The 26,831-nt window shown below is 43.4% G+C and overlaps 2 protein-coding genes across 6 annotated transcripts in view; one reads left to right on the top strand and one right to left on the bottom strand.

Annotated features, from left to right (window-relative positions):
• Positions 1 to 1,169: 1,169 nt before the first annotated feature.
• Positions 1,170 to 6,320, bottom strand: rbm41 (RNA binding motif protein 41). 2 transcript variants are annotated; one of them, XM_084565496.1, is made up of 7 exons: positions 6,196 to 6,320; positions 4,754 to 4,870; positions 3,727 to 3,928; positions 3,118 to 3,322; positions 2,263 to 2,753; positions 1,534 to 1,681; positions 1,170 to 1,442 (listed from the first exon to the last, which is right to left on the bottom strand). In XM_084565496.1, exons 1-7 carry the CDS (start codon positions 6,201 to 6,203, stop codon positions 1,303 to 1,305), a joined length of 1,311 nt encoding a protein of 436 aa, XP_084421622.1. In that variant the 5' UTR covers positions 6,204 to 6,320; the 3' UTR covers positions 1,170 to 1,302. The 2 variants fall into 2 exon arrangements, with proteins under 2 accessions (XP_084421622.1, XP_084421621.1); XM_084565495.1 differs by lacking the exon at positions 6,196 to 6,320 and having other exon boundaries at positions 4,754 to 5,366.
• A 741-nt stretch (positions 6,321 to 7,061) lies between these two features.
• klf8 (Kruppel like factor 8) overlaps positions 7,062 to 26,831 on the top strand; it is a 74,411-nt gene continuing 54,641 nt past the window's right edge. For all 4 annotated transcript variants that reach the window (XM_084564742.1, XM_084564744.1, XM_084564743.1 and 1 more), the window contains exon 1: positions 7,062 to 7,433. In XM_084564742.1, the coding sequence (XP_084420868.1) occupies positions 7,407 to 7,433 (27 nt within the window). In that variant the 5' untranslated portion in view covers positions 7,062 to 7,406. The remainder of the gene's footprint in view (positions 7,434 to 26,831) is intronic.

Raw genomic sequence — 26,831 nt, forward strand, 5'->3', positions numbered from 1 at the left:
ACACAGAGAGGCTTTTGGTTTTCCTCTACGGACCTCAATACAGTCTGCTCCACTTGTCCCCATGTGAAATCGATGTGCGTTGACTATTCAACACTGTGTTGCTCTGTTGAATGTGAAATAATTCTGTATTTTGCTGTGAGTGTTGCGGTCACTCCCCACCCACCTTTCACCCGGGAAGATGAACAGTGAGAGAGAATGGTCAAGAATCTGTGGTTGAGAGATGTCAAGCCAAATTTCTGTGTTTTAATAATTAAAAACTCATCCATCGTCAATCAGAAATCACCAAGTATGGCTCACAGGCAGTATGTACATTTCAGACCTAGCTACCTTGCATGCACTTTACATAAAATGCGGTAACGATCCCACAGACATACAGCTGCCAAGTTAATGGCATGGATTCCTATGTTTTGCTAGTAGAAGTCCAATGCTTTACCACTTTACCTCCTCTTACGTCTGTCCTCAGATCTTCAGACGTCTCCTCCTCTACTTGGATTTCACAAAGGACCAATCTTCTTGACGTTCCTCCACCTTTTTTGTTGCACGCACGGCTGCGCCACTCAGTCCTGCAACATGTCAACAGTACCAGTGTGAGGAGGTCATTTTAAAGGATCACCTGTGTTATGACTTCAAACTTTGTGTCTACTCTTCTTCTGGACAAGTTTTCTTCCAACCTTAACGACTCAATGGCTCCACCTAGTGTCCAAAAGACGAAAAACATTTAATTTAAATGTATATTGCAGCGGTAAAGACGCTTTCTGTCATCCCAAATTATAACACATTATGTCTTTTCCAGTAAATCAACTTCTTTCATACTATCCCATAATGCAACACTCTGACTAAAGATGCACTCTTCTGCCTGTATTGATCAGAATTAGAAACTTTAGTAGTGTTCTAGTGTCTTCCTTTGATCAGACATAGGAGAAACTGTTTTCAGTATTTTGTTTCAGAGCAAAATGCAGAAATAAATAGAAACCTTCTGACAAGTTTAACTAGGTTTTCTGCTCTGGTACTTTAAACTAAATTGTTGACAAAAAACTGGAGATAAATGACAGGAAACAAGCACATCACACTGACTGTAAAGAGGAAACGTTGAAGTGTATGGAAGAAAATGAAAGAAATGTGTGCTTTTAGGTTAGTAAGAATGTTTTAGTTTAATAATTACACCTGATAAGACAGTGGTTTGAAGCAAAACATCAATTTATTAACATTACAAAAAAGGGGATGAAGGCCTCTCTATGTACAGAACAAAATAAATAATCAATTCTTAAGGATCTGTTCCAGTCACAAATGATTTCTTCTTATTCATTTCTTCTCCTCCTGCCCAGCCCTCTCCTTCTGTTTCTCCTCTTCCTGCCGTTCACGGCCAAACTCAACCACCAAAGGTTTCCCTAGCAACCGGTATCCGTGGAGCAACCGCAAGGCATTCTGGGCCGTTTCAGCGTCTGCCAAAAGGAAAACAAACACACCTAATATGTGAGCGAGCGAATGTGAGAAGATCGTCACGGCCCCGACAGACACGACGCTTCTTCTCACCTGGCAGAGTGACGAAGGCCTGACCCTTCATCCTTCCCGTGAGCAGCCGGTAAAGAACAGGAGGCCCGTTCTTCTGCTCAAATCTGGAGAACAGCGCCACCAGCTGGGCCACTGACGCCTGTGCACTCAGGTTCTTCACACACAGAACCTGCAGAACGGAAAACTAATAAATAAGTCACGAAATGATCGCTCGTTAAGAAACTGTTCTTAAATCATCCTCCCACAGTGTTCACTACATCTAATGATGTAGTATATAATATTCATCATCAAGTGAAAGGTATGAGTTAGTAGAGATCTTAAGGTTTTAATTACCCTGAGAGGATTTAATTACTTTCTAAGATGTTCAAGCTGGATGATTCTGCCACGAGTGTATTGTTGTGCTGCAAACATACAGCTTCAAAGCGGCACTGTGTCTCTGATCGTATCCCCGTGGGGAATGTAATTGCATTTTAATTGTGGAATGAGCAGAGTCTAATACACCGCACACTAAGATGGAAGTGCATACTTTCAAGTGAGGTAATGTGTTAAACAGCAGCCATGTTGGATGAGGGAGGGCTGAGAGCTTTTCTAGGTTCTTTGTTTCTCTTTTGAATGAGTAGAATAAAATGTTCAGACATAAATATATAAATAATACATGTTGTCGCTGATTAAATACTTTTCAACATGTGTTTGGTAACTGTTAGCACCATGAAACAGAGGGTCTAGCCAACACATAGAAGATGTAGAAACCTTGGAGGGTTTTCCCGGCTCGTAGTTCCTGAACCTCGGGATGCTCCGGATCCCTTCTTCAGATTCCCGGTTCTCCAGGATTTCTTCATCTGTAACTGTCTCGATCTGTCCTCTGACGGTCAGCGGGCTGCCTGGCTTCGCCTTCGCCGCTCCACACAGACTGCCGATCGGCTGGCTTATATTTATTTTATTTATGTGCGTCGGAGCAGCAGGTCGCGGCTGCTCTGGTCCTTCCTGCCGCTCTGAGGCGTCTGAATTAGACTCTAACTGGACCGACAGTTCTGATTGATCGATGGAAGTGTGTTTTGATTGGTTGTTGTCACTCGGTGAGTTCTGTGACTGGTCAGGTACAGTTCTGTGTGAGGACAGGTGTGGTTCACCCTCACAGTCCTGAGGTGGAGCCTGCTTTTCCTTGTGGAGAACATCTCTGTAGAGAGAGTCCATCGGGTCAGAAGATGACGCCCCCCGCTGGCTCTCCTGGTTATCTTCATCTGTGATGGAAACAACACAACAGACATCTTTTACATGACTGCAGATTTATTTAAAATATTCTTCTCATCTCATATCCTCAGACTTCTTCTCTGTGGTTATTCCAAGATCAGATCTGGTTTCTTCTTTCATGAACTCAGATGTGAGTTACCTTTTTTTAATTTAGATAACTGTTGCCTCTGACTTCTAAAACTGAAGGCTGTAATTTAAGTCCTGGAAAGTAGATAACATCATTTCCATCTCTGTTCCACATCTAAGGTCAACTTTGAAGTGTGAGTTTCTCTTTCTTTCTGAATTCTCATTGTTTGTGTCATTGTTTCACATTCTTTGTCTGCAGAGCTGTGTTTAGCTCCGTGCGCTCCGTACCTCGATGGTAAAGCGCGGTGAGGAAACCGAGGCGATCGCTCCCCTGAAACAGCGCCTGTTCGATCTCCATCTCCCGGCGTGACAGCGGGCGGCTGGCGGAGAAGCGCTGTGGCCGGGACAGGAGAGCCGCTCTGGCTTCAATCTTGTCTCGAATCACCTGCAGGCGCTGGTGCATTGCATCCGGAGCTGCACACACACCGTGGTGCTGTGTGGGCACAAAGGTGCGGTTAGACATTCGTTTGTGTCATTCACACATAATTTGAATTAAAGAGATTAAAGCTTTTTAAACTGCACTTGGATGTCTCACCAGCACCAGCATGAAAATCAGGAGTTATTTCCCCCCAAAGAGTAAATACAGAGGTAAATATAGACATTTATAGAAAGGTATTCAGACCTCTAAAAGCTCTAAAGCTATCTCTCAATAATTTGTTTGTTCTTACACTTTCATGCATGCAGTTCAACAAAAGACAAGAACAAACACTAGACTCTCATATCATACATTTATGAGGCAATTCCTAGTTTCCAGCTCACATGACCTGAGTTTGTCTGGAGGCCTTATAAAGCTCCACACATGTGAGGCCGGCGATCAAACCGGACAGAAAGTTTTACCTTCTCTGCTGCCTCCTCTGCATCTCTGCTCATCCACAGCTGGATCTCAGCCTCGGTAAGACCCAGCTCCCGCAGACTGGCCAGCTCCTTCTCTCCGTCCTGCAGAGCCTGGAACTGGGAGAGGCTCTTCACCCCCGCCGCCTGGTCCCCAAACGGCCGATAGACCGCTGCCGGGGCGAAGCACTGCTTCTTGGCTACACATCTGTGAGGGAGAGTCGATTTCAAAATGAGATCAGGCCTCACAGCTCTGCCAAAGCTGCAGGTTTGGTTTTAAAGTCATGTGGCCTAATTGTTGCTTCACATGTTTTATAATAGGAAGTGACTGTGCATGACAAATGCCCACTGAGCTACACAGGACCTCACAGACTGGTTTTATTCTCGTGGTTAAACGCTTATTTATATATTCTATGTGTGTGACAGTGAAACCATCCAGTCAGAGATAAACCACAAGTTTCACTTTAATTAAATTGAGGACAGATATTTATGAAGGCAGAAGAAACCACATCCAAAACTACTGAAATTGAAACATATTCAACAATTTGACTGATATTTGAGGTATATTATCTAATTTCATATCCACTAAGCTATAGATATTACTATCAAACTTTACAGTGTAATACATATTGTGATAATTTACGGTCTTGTTTAAAAATCTTAAATAGGCTGATCTGAAAAAAAAAGACAATTTATCTAATTTCCATCAGCTAGAATTTTTCACTCCAAACAACAGCTATTCTTAAGTGTCAGAATTGGTTTGAAACCTGCACATTTCACAATACACTAGCTTGCAGTGTGTGTTCTAAAGAAAGCAGAGCTATTTGAATGCTACTGAATTACTAGAAGTCATGTTGTGGTTCTGTGTTTTATCATCTGTTCTGGTCTGAGCGGATGTCTTCAGTTTTTAAAGGACATCTAGACAGAACACGGCTGTTCTATCCATTCAGTCTGTGGTGTTTTATCAAGCTGGTCCTGTACATGTCCAGACTGTGCTTTAACCCGTCCTCTACGGATACAAACAGTTTCTGACCGATCGATGTCGACGTCGGTGTGGAGCTGCTGCAGCAGGAGGCTGTGCAGCTGCCGCTGGCCCTCCGTCTCCTGCTCCTCCAGCAGTGGGCCGTCTTCACAGGGCCGCCGAGTAACTCTGACAGGAGGTAGAGATATAACACAAACACGATCACACATTATTACAGCGTTGTGTCATTCTGTAGACAGTATTCGGTACAACAACTAACAACAGACTAGCAACAGTCAACTAGTTTCCTTTCCTGCTGCGGTTAGGCTCCACAACGAACACTCTTAATATGTGCAATATTATTACACCTCAAGGTTTAACACTTTTACTATTTACTATGCAGTGTGTACAACCTCATAACCCAGTTACACCTGGTATATCTGTGCAATATCTGACAATCATCTGTGCAATTCAAAACCCTGTATAGTCCGTGGTACTTTTTGCATATATGCCAATACGTGCATTTTATTTTATTATATATCTTTTATACCCTACACTTTTTACTCTTAATATTTTTGCTACTCTTTTCTATGCTGTCATAAACTGCAATTTCCCCATTGTGGGACAAATAAAGGTTTTCTTAATCTTAATCTTACATTCAGGTTTCTAGATAAAAATCACACAACTATGATGATGAACTGAATTGAACCAACTGCATCTTATTCAATATTTTATTTTATATAGTTTTTTATATAAATAAATAAGAAAGTCGTGGTAAATTGACAGCTTTTAAACTCAAATTTAGCATTTTCATTTGGTAACTAAACTAGCTGCCAACATATAATAGCTGATTAATTGATTTAGCCTTAAACTGAAAGTTATAAATGTGTCTCCTCTGTCTTGTAGTGTTTATTCAGGTTGCTTTATGGAAATATTAGAGAAAAAAAATACCAAGAAACTTCATGTGTTTTGGGAGATTGCATCCGAGACACTGCTGCATCTGTCAAATAAAACTGTCTTTCTAAAGGGATTTCTGAAGATTTGCATCAAAACACATTATATATGTGAGCAAATAACAGCTGGAAACACGTAAAGAGACTCTGGAGACAGTCAACATGAGGCTACGTATTACTATTACTATTAATATTTAACTCATGCTCTAAAAAAAAAAGCCCCAGGGTGCAGTTATAGCACTACTAATAAAACGATACGTGTCTGCAGAACCGGTTAATACAATTTAAAAGTCTAATTAACGTATTTATAACAATATAATAACAAAATATACACCTGCTACCTTACAGACAGGCTAACGCTAGCTTAGACGGTTGTAGCCATCTCCATGACAACATAAGTACCGCGAATAATCCGCGTAAAAGGCACGTGACGGCTTTAATTTTCTGTTTTCTCGTAATGCGACCTTTAAACGCTGTTTTAAATAAACTGAGATGACTTTAAACGGTTTAATTCTATGAAATTATCAATGTGGGACACTGATGAGTGAAAGTTATGTTTACCTTTTCATGCTTCCTTCTTTGGTTCAATCACTTCCGGTATGGAATCATGGGAAATGTAGTCCAGAAATAAACCGCAAGCTTGTTTGAAAATAATAATAAAAAATATATATATTTTTTAAATATTATACCACCGCTGAGGCGAGGAGTGTTTTGTTCTGAATTTTTTTTAATATTTAAAAAAAATAATAATTTAAGACATAAATAAATATTGAGAATGGGCATGTATTATATTGTTTGTCGTTTTAGTTAATATGCAAATCCACATCAGTCCCAACACGCTGCCTGCATCATGTTGTACTATGTACAATTCCACAATGAATAAACGAACGTGTCCTCACACGCGCCACACCCCGCTTTATTGCTGAGGGTGTGGCTGTAACCGCGTCTTTACTCATTAGCACTGACTGTCCTTATTTAAGCGCTGTATTTATCAAACGCACTGCTGCAGCGCCTTACTGAAAATATACTCTAACCTGCTCCCTCCCCACTACCTCCCTCCCTCCCTCCCCACCCAGCTCAAGTGTCCTCAATTAGCCTGCTGGCTGACGTCAGTAAGGTGACATGGGCGCTTCTCTGAGCTGCAGAGATGCATTGATAGATGGGAGGGTGTGGATGCGAAGAGAGCCCTGCTGGTTGCATGCAATTAAAGATTTTAAAATTATTTTTTGGCGTGTGTGTGTATGCGCGGTTCTGTTGCAGCTCCTGCCTGGGCTGGCCCGCCTCCTCAGCCTGCCCGGGTCGCAGGCAGCCCGGCTCGGCTCGGCTCCGCTCTTCTGCAGGGCTGCAAGGCTGCGCAGCTCCTGACTGACAGAGAGATGAGGGGTGGGGACGCAGGGTGGGGTCACAAGCAGGGAGAGGCGGAGGAGGAAAAGGCAGAGAGAGAGAGCCCAGCCCTTGAATACACGGCAACAACACGCCGACAGAGAGAGAGGGAGAGACACAGAGAGACTGGCTGGTTGTTTTTGGGGGGGAGCACAGGGAGCCTTCGACGCTGCGGATATGAACTGAAAAGAGACACTGGAAGAGGCAGGGATCGTGTTCCTATATCCCGAAATTTGACTGTAAAGGTGGAAAACTAGCCCCCTCCCAAGCCCTCCTCTCTCTCCCTGACAGTTCTTATTCAGATAGAGCTACACCCAAAGCCCCCCGACCGACCCCCTCCTGCTCCTGCTGCTCCACCCCTCCGCCGCTGCACCGCTCCGGCAACCGAGATGCACACGGAGACCCGTAACAAGAAAGTAAGTGCACGTTATTGGACAATGGGTTGGAAAAAAAAACAAAAAAAACCATCCACCTGTGTGGGTGATCTGGCTGTGCACAAGCAGAGATGACATTGTCAGCTCAACATGTGCCACAGATGAATGTCAGTGAGCGTACCCTGTGTGTGTGTTTGCAGCAGTTACAAGTGTATCCTTGCAGGCAGTTTGTCTTGCAATTAGTGGAAGAGTTTTGTAACCTCGTTTGCATTGCAAGAACATCCCTCTGAGGCAACTGTCATGTCCGCGGCGGACGCGGAAGCCGCCGTGTCCGGCTCTGCCGGGAGGTTAGTTCAGGTTCAATTTTAAATGCTCTGTGATCTCTGAGAGGCAGGGGAGGAAACGGAAGGCAGCGACTGCAAGCTCGCAGGACACCATCTTAGCTTTTAAAGGGCCAGCGGCCTCTTTTCAGCCACATAAACACAGGGGCCCTGGGTGGCAGCCAAGTGCACTGCCTCTACCTTCACTCTACGCCGGGCCCCTGATGCCGGCTTGTGCCCTTTTTTAAATGCTTCTGCACAAGTGTGTTTATGTGTCAGCTGTTTATGTGACTTTAAGCTGTGATCTGACTGTTCTGGAACCCAGCTCGAGTTGTGCGATGTTTGCAGGGCACACCGATGGAAGTTCCTCAGCGAAGAACTTTGACCTGTGAATTTGCATGGCTGACCGGTGGTGTCATAAGACGTGTTTGAACACGGGCTGTTTGTTTGATTGATTCTAGCCACGTACGGCGCTACCCATGTCAGACTAGATGTGTTTTTATTTTAGCTTTTGTCTAGCGGAGCATCCTGTTTTTGAGTGCAGAGAGCTGACGTCTCACCACTACACCATAAACCATCTACGCCGATCCGCCGCAACATTAAAGCCACAGACAGGAGAAGTGAATAACATTGAGCATCTTGTGAGAATTCAATCTTCTGCTGGGAAACTTTTGGACCTGGCATTCATTGGTGTAGATGTTACCCTCCCATCCACCCAATGGCAACGATAAAGAAACATGAAGAACAGGACAAGGTGTTGACCTGGCCTCCAAATTCACTAGATCCCAAACTGATCAAGTATCTGTGGGATGATCCACAGATGGTGGAAAGAATTGCTTGTTAGGCTAACTGGTTATTCTAAATTGACCATACATAGGTGTGGATGTGGGTGTAAACGGTTGCTTGTCAGCCCTTTGACAGACTGGCGGCCTGTCTTGCCCAATGATAGCAGGGATCGGCTCGGTTCTCCTCTTGAGAATAGAGAATCAGTACTAGATAATGAATGAAATATACTATAAAAGCATGAAACACATCAAAGGGGATGTCTTCAACTCTTTTGTTTAGTATTTGGGACCCTTAATTGACCCTTCTTTGGCCTTCTAATTGGTCTGTTTGCTACCAACCAGAAGACTCAAGTCCCATTAAAAACAGGTAAATATCACTGATAATTGTGATTCTTTCAAAACGTGAAAGCGGGGGAAATAATTATGCATGACATTAGCTGCCTCGCCTCCACATTACCTCTAATACTACAGGTTTTCAAGGTTTTTCCATTGCAGTGGACCCCCGCATGGTTATTGTTTGTCAAACCTAGCAACGGTAACGTACAAAGTGCAGCTTTGACAAAGGGTAGGAGCCCTCCGGTTGGTGGTCAGCAGACCAGTCAGAAGGCCAACAAAGGCTCAAAGGCTGACAGAAGATGGCGTCGGGGAATGACCTGCAGCAAAAGGTCCCACCTGGCCCAGAACTGAACCCGAGGAGTATTTTTTTTTTACTTTTTGTGCGAGCGGCAGTCTACACCACAGCGATGTTTCATCAGGCTGCTTGTGCACAACAGAGCATCAACGTCATCGTCACTTTCCTGTTTATTTAGGTTGGATGCTGTATGCGTGGGCATGTTTCTGGAGTATATTAACAGCAGACAAATTATAGATCACACTATTTTAAGAAAGGCTCTGTGTGTGGTTGACTGGCCCAGAAAAAAATCATCTGCAGTCTTTCATCAATTTTTTTTTTGACATTTTCCTGGGAATATTGCCTGCTCATCGCATGCACCTGTTTTATGTTCATCTCTGTCTGAATAAATGTTTGCGTTGCTGCAGATCCATTTCAGGAAACATTGGCCATAACAGTTTAGTAGACTTACCGTGCTGATATCAGCTCCCTTCACGCAAAACCCTGTATTTCACACTTGAGCAACTCTGGATTTCTTGGTATTTGTGGAACAGTCAGCAGACTGTAGCATAGAAATAATTGCCACCATTGTAAGAGGGAGTAAGACAGCAGGGGGAAGTGTAGCTGTACAAACACTTCTCAGAGGTAGAGCCACTATAGAAGGTGAAATAATCCCATAAGAGTTTCTAGCCGTCGACTAAATACCTCATTGTAAAGGATGTTTCGGGTTAGTTTAGCTATATTTGTTTAAATTACATGCTTGAATTGCTGGTTTTGAACTTAACAGTGAGCAATCTAATCACCATGACATTTCTCCTCTCTTAAATGTTGTCTTTTTTATTAATTTAATGTTTTTAAATCTGTAGATCTTCACCGGAGCGATGCCGCCTCATGTTAAATGCCGATTGGCAAAGCTAGCGAGATAGTTGCACCCTGCTCAGGCATCTGTGTGGCAAAGTCTGTATGAATGGTCAAAGTACTTTGGACTCCAGGGTAAACATGTGACCGCTTTGCTCAATGAAGGCATTTTAACTGAAAGTTAAAGCCAATAGATCCTTTTCGGCAGCCTTGTGACTGAAGACGCCCGCATAACCCTGTCATTTGAACAGTTGCAGCCGCAGTGAGAAGCTCTCGGCCTGCGATAAACTGAGTGGGGTTGTCACGGCCTCTTCCTGTACAATTATAATTAGCTTCCAAAGAATCCATTAAACAGAGAGGGACTTATTTCAGTAACACCGCGTATGAACAGCAACATCGGAGTCACAAGCGCCTAATTGCCAAATTCAGTAAATCTGCAGGAATTTGCAGTAGGCGTTAGATCGGCTTGAGAAGTACTGGCAGAGCACTGACATAATTGTAGTGTAATTGCTGCTGTTTTTGTTTTCGCTAATGCTACATGTAGAGGTTTAAAATTAAAGTAGGATTGGGGGGGGGGGGAAATGCAGTCACAGCGAACCTCAGAAATTAAGGTTTAGATCAACGGGTGTCAAACATACGGCCAGAGGGTCCGATATGGTCCGCGGGATGAACTTGCAAAGTGCGAAAATGACATAGAAGACATTAACTGCAATTTTTCAATAAAATTGCCATCTGTTCCTAAGTTGACAAGAGCTGTGATTGGTCCGCTTGGTTGTTGTGTATTTCCGGCTGCTTCTCCATCTCCACAATTTTCGACTCGATGGTTTTGCATCAATACAAATGGAAGGTTAACTGACGAGGTTTGGAGATGCAAACATTTGTATGACTCATGTTCGGCAAAATTTCGGCGGAAAGTTTCAGTCGCCATTGTTGAAAGTGAAAGTAGAAACAACTGGCAAAAGAGACACAGCGCCAACTAGTGTTTGGGTAGCGTTGTTACAGAGTGAGCCAGACTAATGAGGCACAAGTATGAATGGCTCGCACCGGCGTAGGCTACGTACGTAAGTTACAGCGTCTAGATTCCGCAGTACTTTAAATGAGCCTTTAGCCCTGTGATAGACTGGAGACCTGTCCAGGGTGTACCCCGCCTCTCGCTACAGAAAATGAATAGATGAATGAATTTCAGGTTGTTCAGAAAATGTTTCGTAAAAGGATAGTTCATTAAATGTAAACATTTTCATAAAGTACGTCTTTGCACTAAAACAAAGGGAAAATTTTGTTATTATTTAGAGGTTATCATGCTGTTATGTGACTGGTCCAGCCCCCTTGAGATCAAATTATATGTGGCCCCTGAACTAAAATGAGTTCTGATTGATCAGCATAGGTCAGAGTTAGAATCAACTTTGTTTGCATCTGCACTTATCATACCTGCACACACTCATGTGGTCATTGCTTCACTTTCATAACGTTGGAGTTGTAATGTCTACTCTTCATTGAGAGCACCACCAGTTTTTCTCCTTTATTCCAAACCAACTAGAATATATAACCCACTGCTTCGTCTATGAAGGTTTTCACTCATCTAGGTATATCATAGCGATTGGACTGGGTCAGACCCTCATCATGCGAGTTTTACAGTGGTCACCAAACACCCAACCCATCACCACCAGTCATTTAGAACTGAAGAAACCTAGTGGGTCCAGTTTGTTTTTGGGTCCAGTTTTTTTGGATACCCCCTCACTTCCTGTGTGGCAGAGTATTTGTCCTCGCTTTGTAACAACAACAGTGACTGTAAAAGCTTTTATGAACTATAACGAGAACAGTTAAAAGCACTTTAATGTTGAATCCATCAGTGGATAGCAGCAAAGCCGACATTTATTTACAGTATTGCAGGTTATTATTTTAGGTTGTGTCATGTTCAGTCGCTGTCTCGTACATTAGTTATAGTTATATATCGTGTAAAATTAACAGCAAATAACAGCAGATAGGATGAATATGATGGACCACACAGTAACAGTGGTTTAATTGTGTAATTTGTCCAGTGCTCCTTACTTTCTTTTATTATTATTTTTTTTTTACTTGTACCTCTGACCCAGTTAACCGTCTTTGACGCACGGGAAAATAAATCGATTTCCTCCCTTGATACTTAAAGCTGTCAGTCACTGGATGTGTAGTTAACTGGCTCTGCATAACAGAGGCCTAACTGCACAAGCTCCATTGGTTTAAATAGCTCTGGATCAGCTGGGCTGTAGATGTGAGGGAAGGGCTGGTCTTACGTACCTGGACATGGCATCAGCACTAAAGGGCTGCTTGAATACAAAGTCTGCCTGTGAGTGGGTGTGGTTAGAGCGAGAGGGAGCTGATGCCACCGAACAGTATGCAATGATTAACTGTGTTGTACAAAGTTTGATCAAACTATACCGAGGTGTTGCGTCATAACACACACACAGTACTGTGCAAAAAAGTTGCAGGCACTGAAAGGAAGTGAAGATGCTTTCATTTTTATTCACCGTACCAAACGGAGAACCTGTAAATCAAATCAGTATTTAATGTGACAACTCTTTGCCTTTAAAACAGAACTAGGTTGCTCCAGGTATCCTGGGAGAACTTGACACCTCCACTTCTTCTGTGGATTTAGGCTTCTCCCAGTTTATTCTGTCTCCTCCGTTAACGTTGAGATCAGGGCTTGGTTGAGGCTGCATGATCTGTGTCAGGAGGTAGCTCTTTATTACTCTCTGTACGTCTTGAGGATGACGAGCTGCAGAATGAATTTGTAGTTGATCAGATGACTCCCTGACGGTACCGTGTGCTGGAAAAGAATCTGAGCATTTGAAGTGCAGCGCTGTGCATGAACATTCAGACGCACACCTTGCTGAGTTGACAGGATGACATCGATAGTCTGAAGGGAGCCTGAATGAGCCAGTCGGCGCCAGCTTGTTACGGCAACACTCAAAATTCACTGTTTACCAAGTTCTCTGGTCAGACTGATTTACTAGGTTATATCAGAAGCTGGAAGAATGTTTTCTTTACATTAGCAGCTACTCTGGTGATTCTCATCGACTGTACGTAAAGATGGATGAAGCCGCACCCAACTCCATCTGATTCCCGACTAACTTGAAAATGATCAGAGCTGAGGTCAGCAGGTGATGTCTAGACATGTCTTGGCCACGCCCCAAATTAGTCATGACATTAAGACTTGATATAATTTAACCAGATTAGTTTTTTAAAAACTCACCCCATCTGGTGGGCATTTGAGGAACTGCATTTAAAATTAGCTCACACTTTATAGGCAGTTTAGACTTCTGCGTTAAGTTGGCGCAGAGGCTACGTCGATAATGCAGACACCTACGCAAAGCCTAGCGCCGTAGCTGATGTGCACCTACGCGCCGCGGCAACGCAGAGCGCAAGAGCTGTGATGTGGTCCGCTTGGTAGAAGCGTGTTTCCTCTTTAGTATTTCCGTCTGCTTCTCCTTCACCGCAATTTTCAAATTGATTGTTTTGGATCAATATAGAATCGGTAAGGTTAACTGAGGAGGTTTGGTGATTCAGACACTGGTATGACTCGTGAAAGTTTCAGTCGCTATTGTTGAAAGTGAAGCAGGAAGTAGAAACAAAAACAAACAGCGCCGACTAGCGTTTGGGTGGTGTTGCTACAGAACGAGCCAGACTGACGAGCGCACAAGTATAAATGACTCTCATGGGCGTAGGCTACGTATGTAGGTCCTTGCGTTTAGGTCCCGCAGTACCATATAAGCACCTTTACCTTTAGCCGCAGGTATAGCTTCATCGTTCGATGGCGTTTCTTTTCTGTAGTGTTGTTTTGTTGCTTTGGTCTCGACTCAGCTTCAAGCTTTGCATCAGTTTGCTTCTGACAGCCTGATTATACAGATGTTTGATGCCAGAAATTGTCGCAGGGATCTAAATCCTCAGTTCTCGAGTATTTCTCTTTTGGGATCCAGGGCTAAATTGAATAAAAAAATAATAAAAATCTGCAAAACCGGTTTTCTCCTGCTGTACCTATGTCTTCAATGGGAAAAAATAATGCCTCCCACTCATTCACGTTACAAGCCACTTCATATGAATAGGTGTGTTTATTCTGGAACTGTTCTGCACTGGTTTGCAGACGCTGCTGTGTGACGTTGTAGATTTGCGGGTTAGAACCAGAATGTGTATTAACACTGAAACTATCCACCGCTGTGATTCAATCAGCCATTATTGCACCATGGAGTGGTGTTTGCACCATCGAACCATCAGCCACAACGTTGGGAGGATCATTTGAAGCATTTCTGGATGACGTAGCACCGGGTTTGCAATGAAATGTACAATGCGCCATTGTTTCCATAAACAGAGAACATTTTTTTGGCAGCCGTGAATGTGACCCTGGTGTACCATACTAGCTTCATGAGGGCTAGTTCTAAAAATGGAACACCTAACCACAAAGAAGGACTTTGTTGGCATGTGTTGGATGTCATAAATCAAGTCTTTGTAATGATGTTGAAGTATCCACGGGTGCATTTTAATTTAAAGGCACCTGTGACCCGGAGATTAGGAGCCTCATGTTCCACTGGCAGAGCCGAGGGCGCTGTAATAAGCATCCTTTAAGTGTTTTCCAGGTGGCGACGAGGCATTGGAGCTAACCGGCTCGCTGCACCCTTCCATTTTCCATTTTTATTGCGATGCTCTCATTCAGAGTAATTTACAGTGCAATAAGCTCCAGTTCCTCGATCACCTTCGTTAAAAGCCACCAGAAAGGGTGAAGACAGGCGAAGCACGGCGTTCTGACACAAAGAGGAGAGTGTTTGTCACCGTCGTGCTCAGACGCTGACAAGTTTTCTCACAGAAGCTTGTTTAAAACCACGATGTGCTTGGGCTGAATGAATAACCGGTTAGCCGGCCAGCTGGCTGCCTGACTGACTGCTTGTGTGCGACGAAAGAGATAAATGAGAGGTGAAGACTGGAGTGGGGGCATAAGAGCCGTCACTGGGGTCACCGCTGGCCTGGTCATTCAGTCACTGAATTACTGAGAATTAATGGGGAGCAGGTAGTCTGGAGAGCAGAAGGGAGGTAAATGTCAGACCTGTGCTGTTCATCATGGCGCATACCACTACTAAGCCAAACGGGAATGCTTTTCTTTGTCACATTTTCTTAGAAACATATAGAAATGTCTTGTAAATGACTGTAGTAGGGATGTCCTTTACAGACTTACATCTTTTGCTTTTTCTTGTTATGTACAAACAACAACATCGGACATCTGGGGACATAAATTCTCATAGACTGTGCTTCTGCTCGATGACTTCCTGGCAGGACTAGGCTAAGGTGCAACTACTTTAAGCCTGGCTGCTACCGCAACACTTCAAACAGCCAGCTAACCTGCCTAACCTCTTCATTTAGGTTTATTGGCTGTTGGCAAACCAGCTTGGAAGTGTATTAGCCGTTGGTTACAGATTGTGACCCAGGATTCTATGAGTTTCCATGTAGTATGTTGTCGTAAAGCGTCGTCTGGTGTGGTGGTATCGGTTTATAGGTTAATTAAACCCCATGCAACTTCGCCAAATGCTTCAACTTAAAAATAAGCTTCAATAACAAGATTCAGGGGACAGCAATAGAGGTGAGCTTTCGACCTGTGCCTTGATATCATGAAAATCCAATCGATAACATCTCAGTTGATTTGTTCCATCCAAGGTGGGGTTATGCTATGCATGTAATGTCATAGAAAGAAGACATTTAAGACGCCCGGGGCTCATAAAATCTTTACAGAAGGAGCATCATAACTCGGTGAATATTGCTTTTCCTTGTTAACTCCTCACGACAGAAGGTACAACATCAGACACAAATTCTTAGAGGACATGCTTCTGCTCAATGGCTTCCAGGCAGGACTAGATTAAGGTGGAACTGGCACTGCTAGAACCAAAAGACTCCTTTTTATCAAACCAGCTTGGATTGCAGTTACAATCTCTCGGTTACAGTACGTTGGTTACTAATTGTAACCCAGGATTCCATGAGTATAGGTGTAGTGTGTTGTCTGCTGTGGTTGTATCAGAGCTGTTTTATGAGTACATGGTGAGACATAGTTTATAGGCTATTTAAACCCCATTCACACTCTTGGGGGGGGGAAAAAGAGTCAGGGGACAGCAATAGAAGTCAATGTTCGCAAAGGACCCGTGACCTGATCTCATAAAAAATTCCATCAATGACATCTCCGTTGATTTATTCCATCCAAGGTGGGGTTATGATACACGTGTAATGTCATAGAATGAGGATGTTTAAGATGCTCAGGTCTTGCTAAGGCGCTTACAAGCAGCACTCAGGTTGTGTTTTTATTAAAACACATAAAACAAAGTGTTGAATGAAGGATTGCTGTGGTGATCCTGATGCCCCGGTGATCTACCTGCATTATTGAGGTAGACGTTGTGGCCAGTTTGCTGCACTGAAGCATGCACGTGCGTCCAGGAGGCTTTTCTTGCCCTGGTTTTAGCCCAGCAGCAGAGGGGGAAGTGAAGTTGTTGGTGGTGGTGTCACGGTGTCTCTTTTATTTTTTTTCTGTTTGCTGTGCGGCCTTGTTCAGGCTGGCCTGCCCCGGGGCTTTAAGGCTATTTATAGAGACACAGCGCTGTTTATATGGTGAAGGCAGAGCAGAGCAGAGCCGAGCAGAGCAGAGCAGAGCAGGCTGAATTTCTTGGTCGTGATAGCAAAATTCAAACCTGGACACTATTTTCTGGTTCAGTACTTAAATATTTGAGGTTTGACTTCTACAAATATCACAAGAGGCAAGCATCAAGCGGAGTGTTCATACTGACCTGGTGCTGATTTGGTTCTGCTGTAAGGAAACTTATTTTAAGGTGATTCACCTTAAAGATGTTGCTTCATCCTGTCACTAGTATGTGTGAGTTACCACAGAGGAGGTGAACCGTGAACGCACCACAGCTACAGCCTCTCCTGAACTCGTTTTAAAGTCATGCGACGTGATAAATAAATGCTCAGAAGGAGAAGAAGCGTTGCTCCACTGATTCCAGTCATGGCAGAGCTGGCATCAGGTTCAAGTCGTGATGGACTATTTGACTCCGTTACAAGATGCACAGACTGCCGCGGCACACGGATAAGAAGCAGACTGCAGCTTCGTCTATTACAGGCCTCCTCCTCCTCCTCCTCCTCCTCCTCCAACGTATTCTTCACTACTACAGTCTACACATTTACACCATCTGGAGGTGACACTGAAATGAATAGAGGCCTCGCCAAACGAAAACCCCGCTCTCACTGACTGAATATCTAGCGGATCAGATGGGAATGTAAATCAGTGTTTTTACATTACATTCAATAAAAGCTTTTTCTGTTCCGGAGGGGAATAACATTCATTTATCAGGACTGATTTATCCACAGAGTTGACACAGAGGCTATTTTTTCTGGTCGTTTTTTCTCGCCGACTTTGGAATATGACACCGCCACTCTCTCAGTGAACGCTAAGCTGGCAGCTGAGGATAACTTCAATCATTGACTCATCATTAGTCATTAGTTTTTCCTATTTGTTGATTTAATATTTAGATAAAATATCAGAAATATCAGAAAATGCTATATCGGTCCAAACCAGCCTCTTGAAATGGCATTATCTTTCAGAATAATAGTGCAAAACAATAATTTTTTTTTAAATGACCCAAATAGAAAAAGCCGCAAATGAGATGCTGGGACAGTAATTAAATCATCAGCATTTTTTTTATTTTTTTGAAAGTCATAGAGATGCTGAAGGCCTGAGGATGCGTGTTGGTCAGTTAAAGCAGACAGCTTAGGCGCACTTGCATTAACAGCCAAATGCTTTGTTTTGGTTGTGAAAAAATGTGGTAAATTAGATTTCGTGTGGCGTTTACAGCCAGTTTTATCTAAAAAAAAAAAACAACAGCTGGGCAAAAGATGTTCACATGGCGTGGAACTTGCAGCTGTTTCTGGATGGCACATAAATAATGATGGAGACGGATAAGAGAGTGAAATAATAAAAAAAAAAAAGTGGTGGTAGAGTTTGAAAAGAAATAAAAAACTCCATGCATGCTTGTTTACACACACACACACGCAAACTCATCCTAACAAGCGGAGTTCCTTGGAACAGCTTGTCCGGCCCAGTAGCCATCTGTGTTGACTATACATTGAAGTGACAGTTTAACTCAGTCTGCCTCCATGTGCTAATCTGTCATCCTTGCGTGCGTCGCGATTCTGGCAACATCTTAACTTTCCAGCGCTCCTTCTGTTCATTCAGGAAGTTCCCTCCAAACAGGAAGTGTTAAGGAGTAAACATAATTAGGTATCGGTATGAAGCTGCCTATGCAAAATGTACGTTTATGTTTGAGGTCAGTGGGCCAGCACCATGGGATTGCATACCATACCATAATTTGAAATTAGAAAAATTTGTTTGGGTATAAAAGAACATGATGTTAAAGCATACTGGACATGGAACAAACTTAAACTCAACTTTACTGTAAAAGCCGTCATTGATTGAAAGCTTTTAATGTAAAAGTTAAATAAACACGTAAGAAATGTATGCTGTATTGAGTACGCAGCAAAACGAAGAAGCAGGCGCAAAATAAATTGATTTGAAGTCGAACGAAGTTTTTTTGCGTGTGAAAATACAAAAACTCTTCCAAAGTTTTCCCACGTTGTTGCACAGTCATAGAATGACACTGGTTGAAAATATGAATTTATAAGTTGATGAACAGATTTCAGATGTTGGCGTCTCAGGGATGGGGTCGACTCCTACACTCTCATGGGATTCAACCAACTCTGCAGAACTTTAAAGCCTTCATGTGGGTTTTTGGAGAATTGTTTTTGTTCTCCTCTTCCTCCTCCTCCTCCTCCGATGGGTCGGGATTTCCCGGTCTTGGGTCGTTGCCTCATCCCAGCATCATTGTGTTACTGTTAACTGTCTGACTGGCTCTTCATGGAGTTAAAGGTTAGGTTAACCACATTTGTCTGTCTAATTGTCTGACCAGATTTATTGTCCAGCTGTCTGATTAAAGGTCTTGTTAAATGAATATGTGTTTGCTCTTCGGCCAGTTTACAGTGCAGTCAGCGCAGTGTAAACTTCTGGCCCAGACACAGGCGACCTTAAGTGGTGTTGTTGCTGGTAGTTCTTTAATGCTGGTTTGGTGTGTCTATATCTTCGGACTGAAGGTCCATCACATCAGCTCACTGTCACAGATCAATCTCATTTCATTCTCAGCATCATTTAATAACTCTGGCGTTGCCTTAATTTTCTAGCACCATCATCCGCTTAGACATTTTGGTTGTTTATAACCAATGCTGCCTTCAAATAAAACTCGTGAGCTCGCTTTAACAACATAGACAGTCATGTACCAACAGTGATTGGCAGTCAAGTGGTAAAATTAGCCATAATAAGCCACCAAGGCTAACAGTTTAGCAAGATCACAACCAGGTATTGTAATGCAGGAAATACAGCTCATGACAGTAATAAAGCTGTTGAAAATATCAGCATTTTACAAAGAAAACTCTCCACCGCCCCCATTTCTGAAAACGTCATCAAACACATCGCAACTCAAGAACTCAGACCTTGCCAAGCGTTTCCGTTTAGGAGGTTGTGAATAGGGATACCACAAGAGGGCGCCATTCATTTGGAGCGCGTGAAAATGGTGAACCCCATTGGCATTTGTGTGCAGCTTTAATTAGCAAATGTTAGCATGTAGGGTAAACATAAGAAATTGGCTGTTGGTAATATTGACATTGTTCTCAAACATATTATAATATCACAAAGAAAACTCTCCACCGCCACCATTTCTGAGAACGCCAGCAATCACACCCCAAACCTTGCTACAAATGTCCACTTGTTCATATGGCGCTTAAATGATTAACACGACCCAATTTGAAGGTAGCATAAATACCAACAAAACTAGTAGCATTCCCTTTACATTTAGTTGCACTTTGGGTTGCGGCTGTGGTTAGCAAATATGTAGGGTAAACATAAGCTTAATTCAGTCACTGCTTGGGGTTGTTTTTGGTACACCAGAGGACACAGATTAACAGAAACATTTCCTCCAAAAAGATTAGCATTTTTGCATGGATATATTGTCATTGCAAACATCCTGAAATTAGCATTTTCCTTATACTGCAAATACAGAGGCGATATGCTAGCTTGTGTTTTTAGTGTCTTAGTGGGCGAGACGGTTTAAAATTTAGCTGACAGGCTAAAGACTTTAGCATTTTGTTAGCTAGCGAGTTTGGAAGCCATTTGGAAAGCCAACGCCCATAGTGTTCTGGAGTAAACAATACAAGCTTTTATAGTAAGAACAGAGTGTATCTGAAGGTCACAAAGTTCGGGTCGGTCATGTGAGCCGCTGCTTCAGAATGCTCAGCTTTGTTGGGACATTGTGGTCTGTGTTTTTTTTTGTTTTTTTTTAATCCATGTTTTATGGCGTTTCAGTTCATGCTTTTATCTTTATTCTCCTCTGTCTCAAGCATTGACACTTCTTCACTTGCTCCCCATTCAGACTGCATGATATAAACACACATTTAATCCCTGTTAGACCAACATTTTACTCTTAATCTCAACTAAGTTACTTATTATTGTAGCTGCGTTACTGTCACGAACCTCCTCAGAAAAATTCTTGATACTCCGGATTTTTTGCAGATAATGATACGAATCAGGATACGGATAATCCAGATACTGCAGGTCAGGAAACTGTCCACCCCGGCTGTTGAAGTGCTTGAAAAAAATCACACCCGGGCCATGATAAGGGTCCGTGATATATAATCTGTTTGAGTTTTGTCTTGTACTGGTCTATTTCTATTTATTTATAAACTCTGACGGCCCTGGCACTGGCGCCACTCATTTTTCCTCAGAGTTTTCTAGCCAATATGGCGGTATCAACAAAAAAAGTCACGTGGCTCCTGGAGCTCTACAGAACTGCAGCAAGAAAACGAAACTCCTCACCCACCGTTGGACCTGCTCGTACTGCAGGCGTTGATAATCATTCCGAGCAGGAATGTGTTTGGAGTGTGCACGCCACTTTGGTAGATTGAAAGCGTGCCAGCATGCTGTGCTTCCTACCCGCATGCTGCACTTCCACGGAACTAATTATGTGTAGGAACACGCACACACACAGCTTGAGCCCGATGATTGTATCAGCGGAAGTGTAGTTTGGCATCATTCCGTGGAACTGGGATTGTGTTTTCGGTATGATTGTGCATGTAACCGTTCATCACAAAACTCATGAATACAATTAGGAGCATTGCATGAGCATTTAAAATTGACCTTGACTTTAAGGACTTATTAAAAGTATGATGGGGAATTACTAGAATCAGAGAATAGATGTGCAGATATATTAGGGTTGTGATTGGTCTACATTGTCTGACAAACGCTCCTCCCCAATTAGACATCTCCAGAAAGTTGTAGCTTCTTTTGATCGGACTGGCACAAACACAACTTGGATTGGTTGAGGGGAAGATAAATAGTTGCATTAAATGATAATGTGATAACCTACTGGTGGGACTTTGTTATGGTTTAGGAATTACAATGATGAAGCACAAAAAAGCTGGTTAAAAATGGAAAAAATTAACAGTGGTCATTTGTGTATAAAGGCTGGTGTTTTGTTGACCCATCCATCCACCCACCCCGACCTCCTTCATTTGCTTCCATCTGCTGCAGGTTTATTCTTCTAGGTCAGATCTATTCTAACTTACTCTTTCGTTCTGTAGCTAGTGTTCACCTCAAAACAGCGGCGATGTCGGAGCTGGAGCTAATAAACGTTGGACAACAGCTACGTCTGAGTCGAGGGTGTGCAGGAGTTGTTGCCGTCTGCGTTTGTTAATCGGTCGTTAATTTTCTGGGGTGGTGCGCGTTAGACTACACCGCAAGGTACGGAAAGTCTAGCTTTTCGAGTGCCGCCATGAAAGGGCGTTGATGCTTGCCGCTGGCTGAAACGCTGTCGTTTGTCAAACGATAATACATCAAATGAGTAATGTTCAGGTACACGCTGATCCACAATTTTCCGACCACACCCTTGACAAGTTGAAATGAATTCGGTTCACTGTTATTTATACTGCATCAATAAAAACACAAATTACATTAAGTGCTGGAAGCTTGTTCCAGGCCACCATTGCTGATTTCATGAATCAGTTCCAGAGTTTTGTGGCATTTCCACAACATTTTACCTCTAGTTTCACATCTTGCACATGGTTTTGCTTTTGCGAGGCTCTTTTCTGTCGTCATACTTTCTAAATCCAATCTTCTTTTTAGGCCTCACTCTGCTGCCGGCGTTGTAGCCTCGGGAGCAGAGTTAGCTAATGTCGTTGAGCGGTCCTGCGAGATTTGTCGTGCAAAGCCAGTTTTGTGAGACTCTAGGAAATGCGTGCATCTCAAACATATTATAATATCGCAAAGAAAACTCTCCACCACCAGCATTTCTGAGAACGCCAGCAATCACATCCCAAATCTTGCCAAAAAATGTCCACTTACAATGTTGTAAATACCCCAAGATATGGCGCTTACTCAAGAAAAACGATCAAGATCGGTTTGAACCCAGTCCTACTGAAATCTGTAAATCTGGAATTTTGAAAACTGAACTCGGATGTTTATGTATGAAGTCAAAACTCAAATTTAGGCGTGCATCAAGGGGACAAGGGGAGGCTTTGGAGCTGGATTTATCAAGAGAGAGAGAAAGTTTAGTGAGTGCTCATTATTGGAGGGTTGAGCACAGCTGAATGTGTGCTTCTACTGGGAACATGTGACCGTAGATTATGTGAATGAGTGTGCGTGGTGCAGTGGGAGGTTGGGGGTGAGGGGTGGTGAGGGGTGAGGCCTGCGTAATGTGGTGTGTATGTGCATTTACTCCCACATTCTTCTCAGTGAGCTCTTGTGAGTGTTTGCTGCATGCCTGTGTTGACACGGTTGTGTGTTTATGTGGGTGTGCGAGCGTGCATGCGTGTTTGTGCGAGGATATTGGCCGTGTCACCTCAGATTAGGCCTTGATGCGGTGGTGGTGGTGGCGGCGGTGGTGGTGGTGGAGTGACCCCCTACCAACCACGGCACAGTCATTAACAGGGGGGAAAGAATCTGGTCTCTATGGCAACTGCTGCCGCGCTGCCAAGGCGGCCACAATGAGAAGAAAAGGGGGGACGTGGGAGGGGAAAGATGGGGTGAGGGGATAGAGAGAGAGAGAGAGAGTGAAGGAGGAGGAAGAAGAGGAGGAGGAAGGTGGTGAAGGGGGGGGCGGTGGTTGAGGTGGGGAGGGTGTGTCTGAAATTGTGTGCATGTGTGGTGCAAGATAGAGGTTATTGGAATGGGAGAGACATGCAAAGAAAACACTGATGTTGATGGGAGGAGAGGGAGATGATCAGATAATCAGGTTAGCTCGGTTTGAAAGATCAACACGCACACACACATGCACACACACGTGCACGCACACACACGCAGGATTTTTCTAGACAACCACACCGATCTCATATCTCCTTGTGTCTTTCAACTCCACGCAGCCACACAGTTGGAATGAACTGGAAGAGCAAGCAGGGTTAAAGGTCACCGAGGTCAGCTGATCATCATCATCACATGACCACAGCATGACACACAAAAACAAACGCCTCCATTTCTTCTTATTTTTACGTTGAACGTGGAGGTTTTTTGACGTTTCGGGTTTCGAGGCGGTGTCACAGGCGGTGGTAATGTAATATTTCTGCTCCGGCAGACTTGATGAAGACCCTGGGAGTCTTCTTCTCCTGCGGCGTCACTGTAAACAACAGACTCCCCGTGACAGACGGGCTAAGGAGAGGAAACTCTGGGTGGCGTGTTTCAGTCTGTCACTCACTCCTGATGTTTGTTATTGAGTGAGAAAAGTGAATGCTTTCCGTCATGTCATTACTCACGCTGCGTCTCACACAGTTCTTTTCCTTTGTTTCTGCAGATATAATAACGACCCAGTGTTTCCCATACAATGTTAACACTACGGCGGCCCACCAGGGTCTAATTCACTCCACCATAGAGCTCCGGGCGTCACGTGACTTTTTTTTGTTGACACCGCCATATTGTCAGAGTTTACTGCCACTTTAAACCAATAAAGGTACAAGGCAAATATATATATCACGGAACCTTATCGTGCCCCAGGTGTGATTTATTTTTTTTTTTTTGAGCATTGAAACAGCCGACATGGACAATGTTCCTGACCTGCAGATCCGTTATAAACATTAGCCTTACTTGCCTTTATGAAAAGAATTCTGTTGGACATGGTGTTAAAAACGTAAACAAGACATTACACTTGGAAAACGCTGGATTCTGAATCCTATAAAACGATTTACACTTTGCTCATCCCCGACTATTTTGGCATCCTTGCACACAACAGCTGTCGACAATTTTTGGATGCAACTGGTACAAGGACAAGGTGCTTAGTTGCTCACAGTCGTTGAGCGAATAGTCAAAAAGCGCGCTTTCCTGCCAATATGACGGTGTTGTGATTGCTGGTGCAGGGTGACGTCAGCTACAGCTTGCGTTGTTTTTTGCTGAAAGCATCTCTTCCTCCCAAACCACCTCCCATCACCGCAACTTTTAAAAACCTGATGTTTGCGCTCTTGATTTTTTTTTTAGACCATTGAGATTTTACAATTACTTAAAGAGAGTTGGTCCAAACCAGAGGAAATGACAACAAACGTAACGCGAACTAGCTTAACGTTATAAGCGCTAGCTAGCAAAGTTAGATTGAAATTCAACAGTTTTCTTAAAATACATTTTATTCGCTGATACTTTATTTAATCTTACACATACATTTTTCCATAGAATGCCACGTTTCAACAGCTTTATGTTTAGTTTTCCAGTACATGAACTGCACAGGCTGCTGCTATTTGTCGCTAAATCCAATATCTGCGTTATTACGGTAATTTAAAGACGAACTGATACGAAACATAGGCTCTTATTTGATGTGCCATATACTGTATAAATAGTTTTTAATAGTTGGAATAGCATCGTAATTTTAGGGTCTTTTATTAAGATGTAGAACTTTGTGGGAAACACTGCGACTCTTGATGTTTCAAAGAACAAACTCATTGTACTTTTCAGGATTCTTGTTTTTTTTCTACATGCAGACATTTTTTTAAACAAAGGATCAAATGTCATCAAGAGTTCAGTGTAGAGAACAAGCAAAGCGTTGTCACGGGGAGTTTAGGTGCGGTCCCTCTCTGCTATCTTGACCTTCATGGAGGTTTCATTTCATCACAGCCATGGCCAGAACAGAGAGGAGCCTTGGTGAAAACAGCGCTTCGGCCTCCGGGGCTACACCCTGTCCCAGCGTGGCCATCATTACAACCTTGTACAAGCTGAGCCTTCGGTTCCCACCTTGACGTCCGCCCTGAGATATATCAACAAGTAGATACTGCTAATGGAAGAAAAGAGGAAGAAGGAAAGCTGGATGTTTATTTGCATGACATTTACGTGAAATTCAATGCTTGATCTCTCCTTGACTGTCAGTGATCACCTGCTCACACCAGCTCGATGCCTGGTTTGTCTTTTTGAACGTGGCACTTTAAAAGTTAAACTCAACTCATGACAGTTTCTATTTTACACACCTGTTCGGAAAGTTCACAAGTTCACATTAAAGCACATTTTGGTGAAACACGTGAGTTGCAAGGTGTCGTGTACCTACTGAGCTGGTGACCTGTTTTTGTGTGTAATGTGTGAAAGTGACTCTACGGTAAACAACCTGAGGCTTCCTGTAACACGCTGGTTCTGTAAATCAACTCTGAAGACTTACATGATTATTTATGTCTGATTTTATGTTTATGTTTTGTCCAAAGTAACGTAAAAATCAAGCAAATTCAAATTCTTAAGGTCTGGAACATAGACTGTATATAAATATGGACGACACGTCTCCACTTACTTGCATTGGCATTGCATTGGCGCTATTTTCCGGGGATACGGGCGGCGCCATCTTCCAACTTTGGAGCCATAGTCTGATCAGTACGGTCTAAGGGTGGAGCCACGTGGAGCTGTGATGTTGATGCCCCGCCCACACTTCCTCCAGACTCCCTCGCATTTTAGTTTAATCAAAACTACGCTCTGCTCTACCTCCACCAGTTACAAGGAAATGTTGGATTATACACTGGACTTATTTTTAAACATAGTTTGTACAACTCTCACAGTCCCACGGGACTGCTTTACGGAGCAGTTGACATGGCAACTGGTAGTCACCATTATGTCAAATCCTGTTTCAAAAAACTAAAACAAAACTTAAAAAAAGAATTGACACGTGAACATTCATCATCATTATATTAACTACTTAAAATGACAGAAACCATCCTTGAAAAAAAAAGGTATTTGACGTGTATTTTAGTGTTTTAGTTTGGCCCAGGTCCCGCCCACTAACATGGAGGAGGTGGCGCTTATGATCTATACTGCAGCCAGCCACCAGGGGGAGCTCTACTTGCTTTGGCTCCACTTTTGAGGAGCCGTTCCACCGTCCATCTTTATATACAGTCTATGATACAGACACACCAAACTGATTCAGAGAACTCTAGCTTCCTCCCACCATCCAAAGACATGCCGGTTAGGTTCATTGGTGATTCTAAATTGGCCGTAGGTGTGAGTGTCTCTCTGTGTTAACCCTGTGATAGACTGGAGACCTGTCCAGGGTGTACCCCACCTCTCGCCCCAATGACAGCTGGGATAGGCTCCAGCACCCCCCACAACCCTCCAGAGGACAGAAGAAGAGGTAGCCATTTTGTGTTTGCCCCAACAATGACTTGTTTCCCTGAAGGTGCGTCCCTGAGGCTAGGAAGCAAGGAAGAGCCGGCCTCTTTTGAGCAGAACAGCCAATCAGAGCGACGTTTGACTCAGCATGCCGACGGTGGTGCTGGTCACGCACAGCCAAAACTGATTCTGAGAGACGGCCTGACA

This window comes from Chelon labrosus, assembly GCF_963514085.1.
Source record: "Chelon labrosus genome assembly, chromosome: 17".
Taxonomy (NCBI): domain Eukaryota; kingdom Metazoa; phylum Chordata; class Actinopteri; order Mugiliformes; family Mugilidae; genus Chelon; species Chelon labrosus.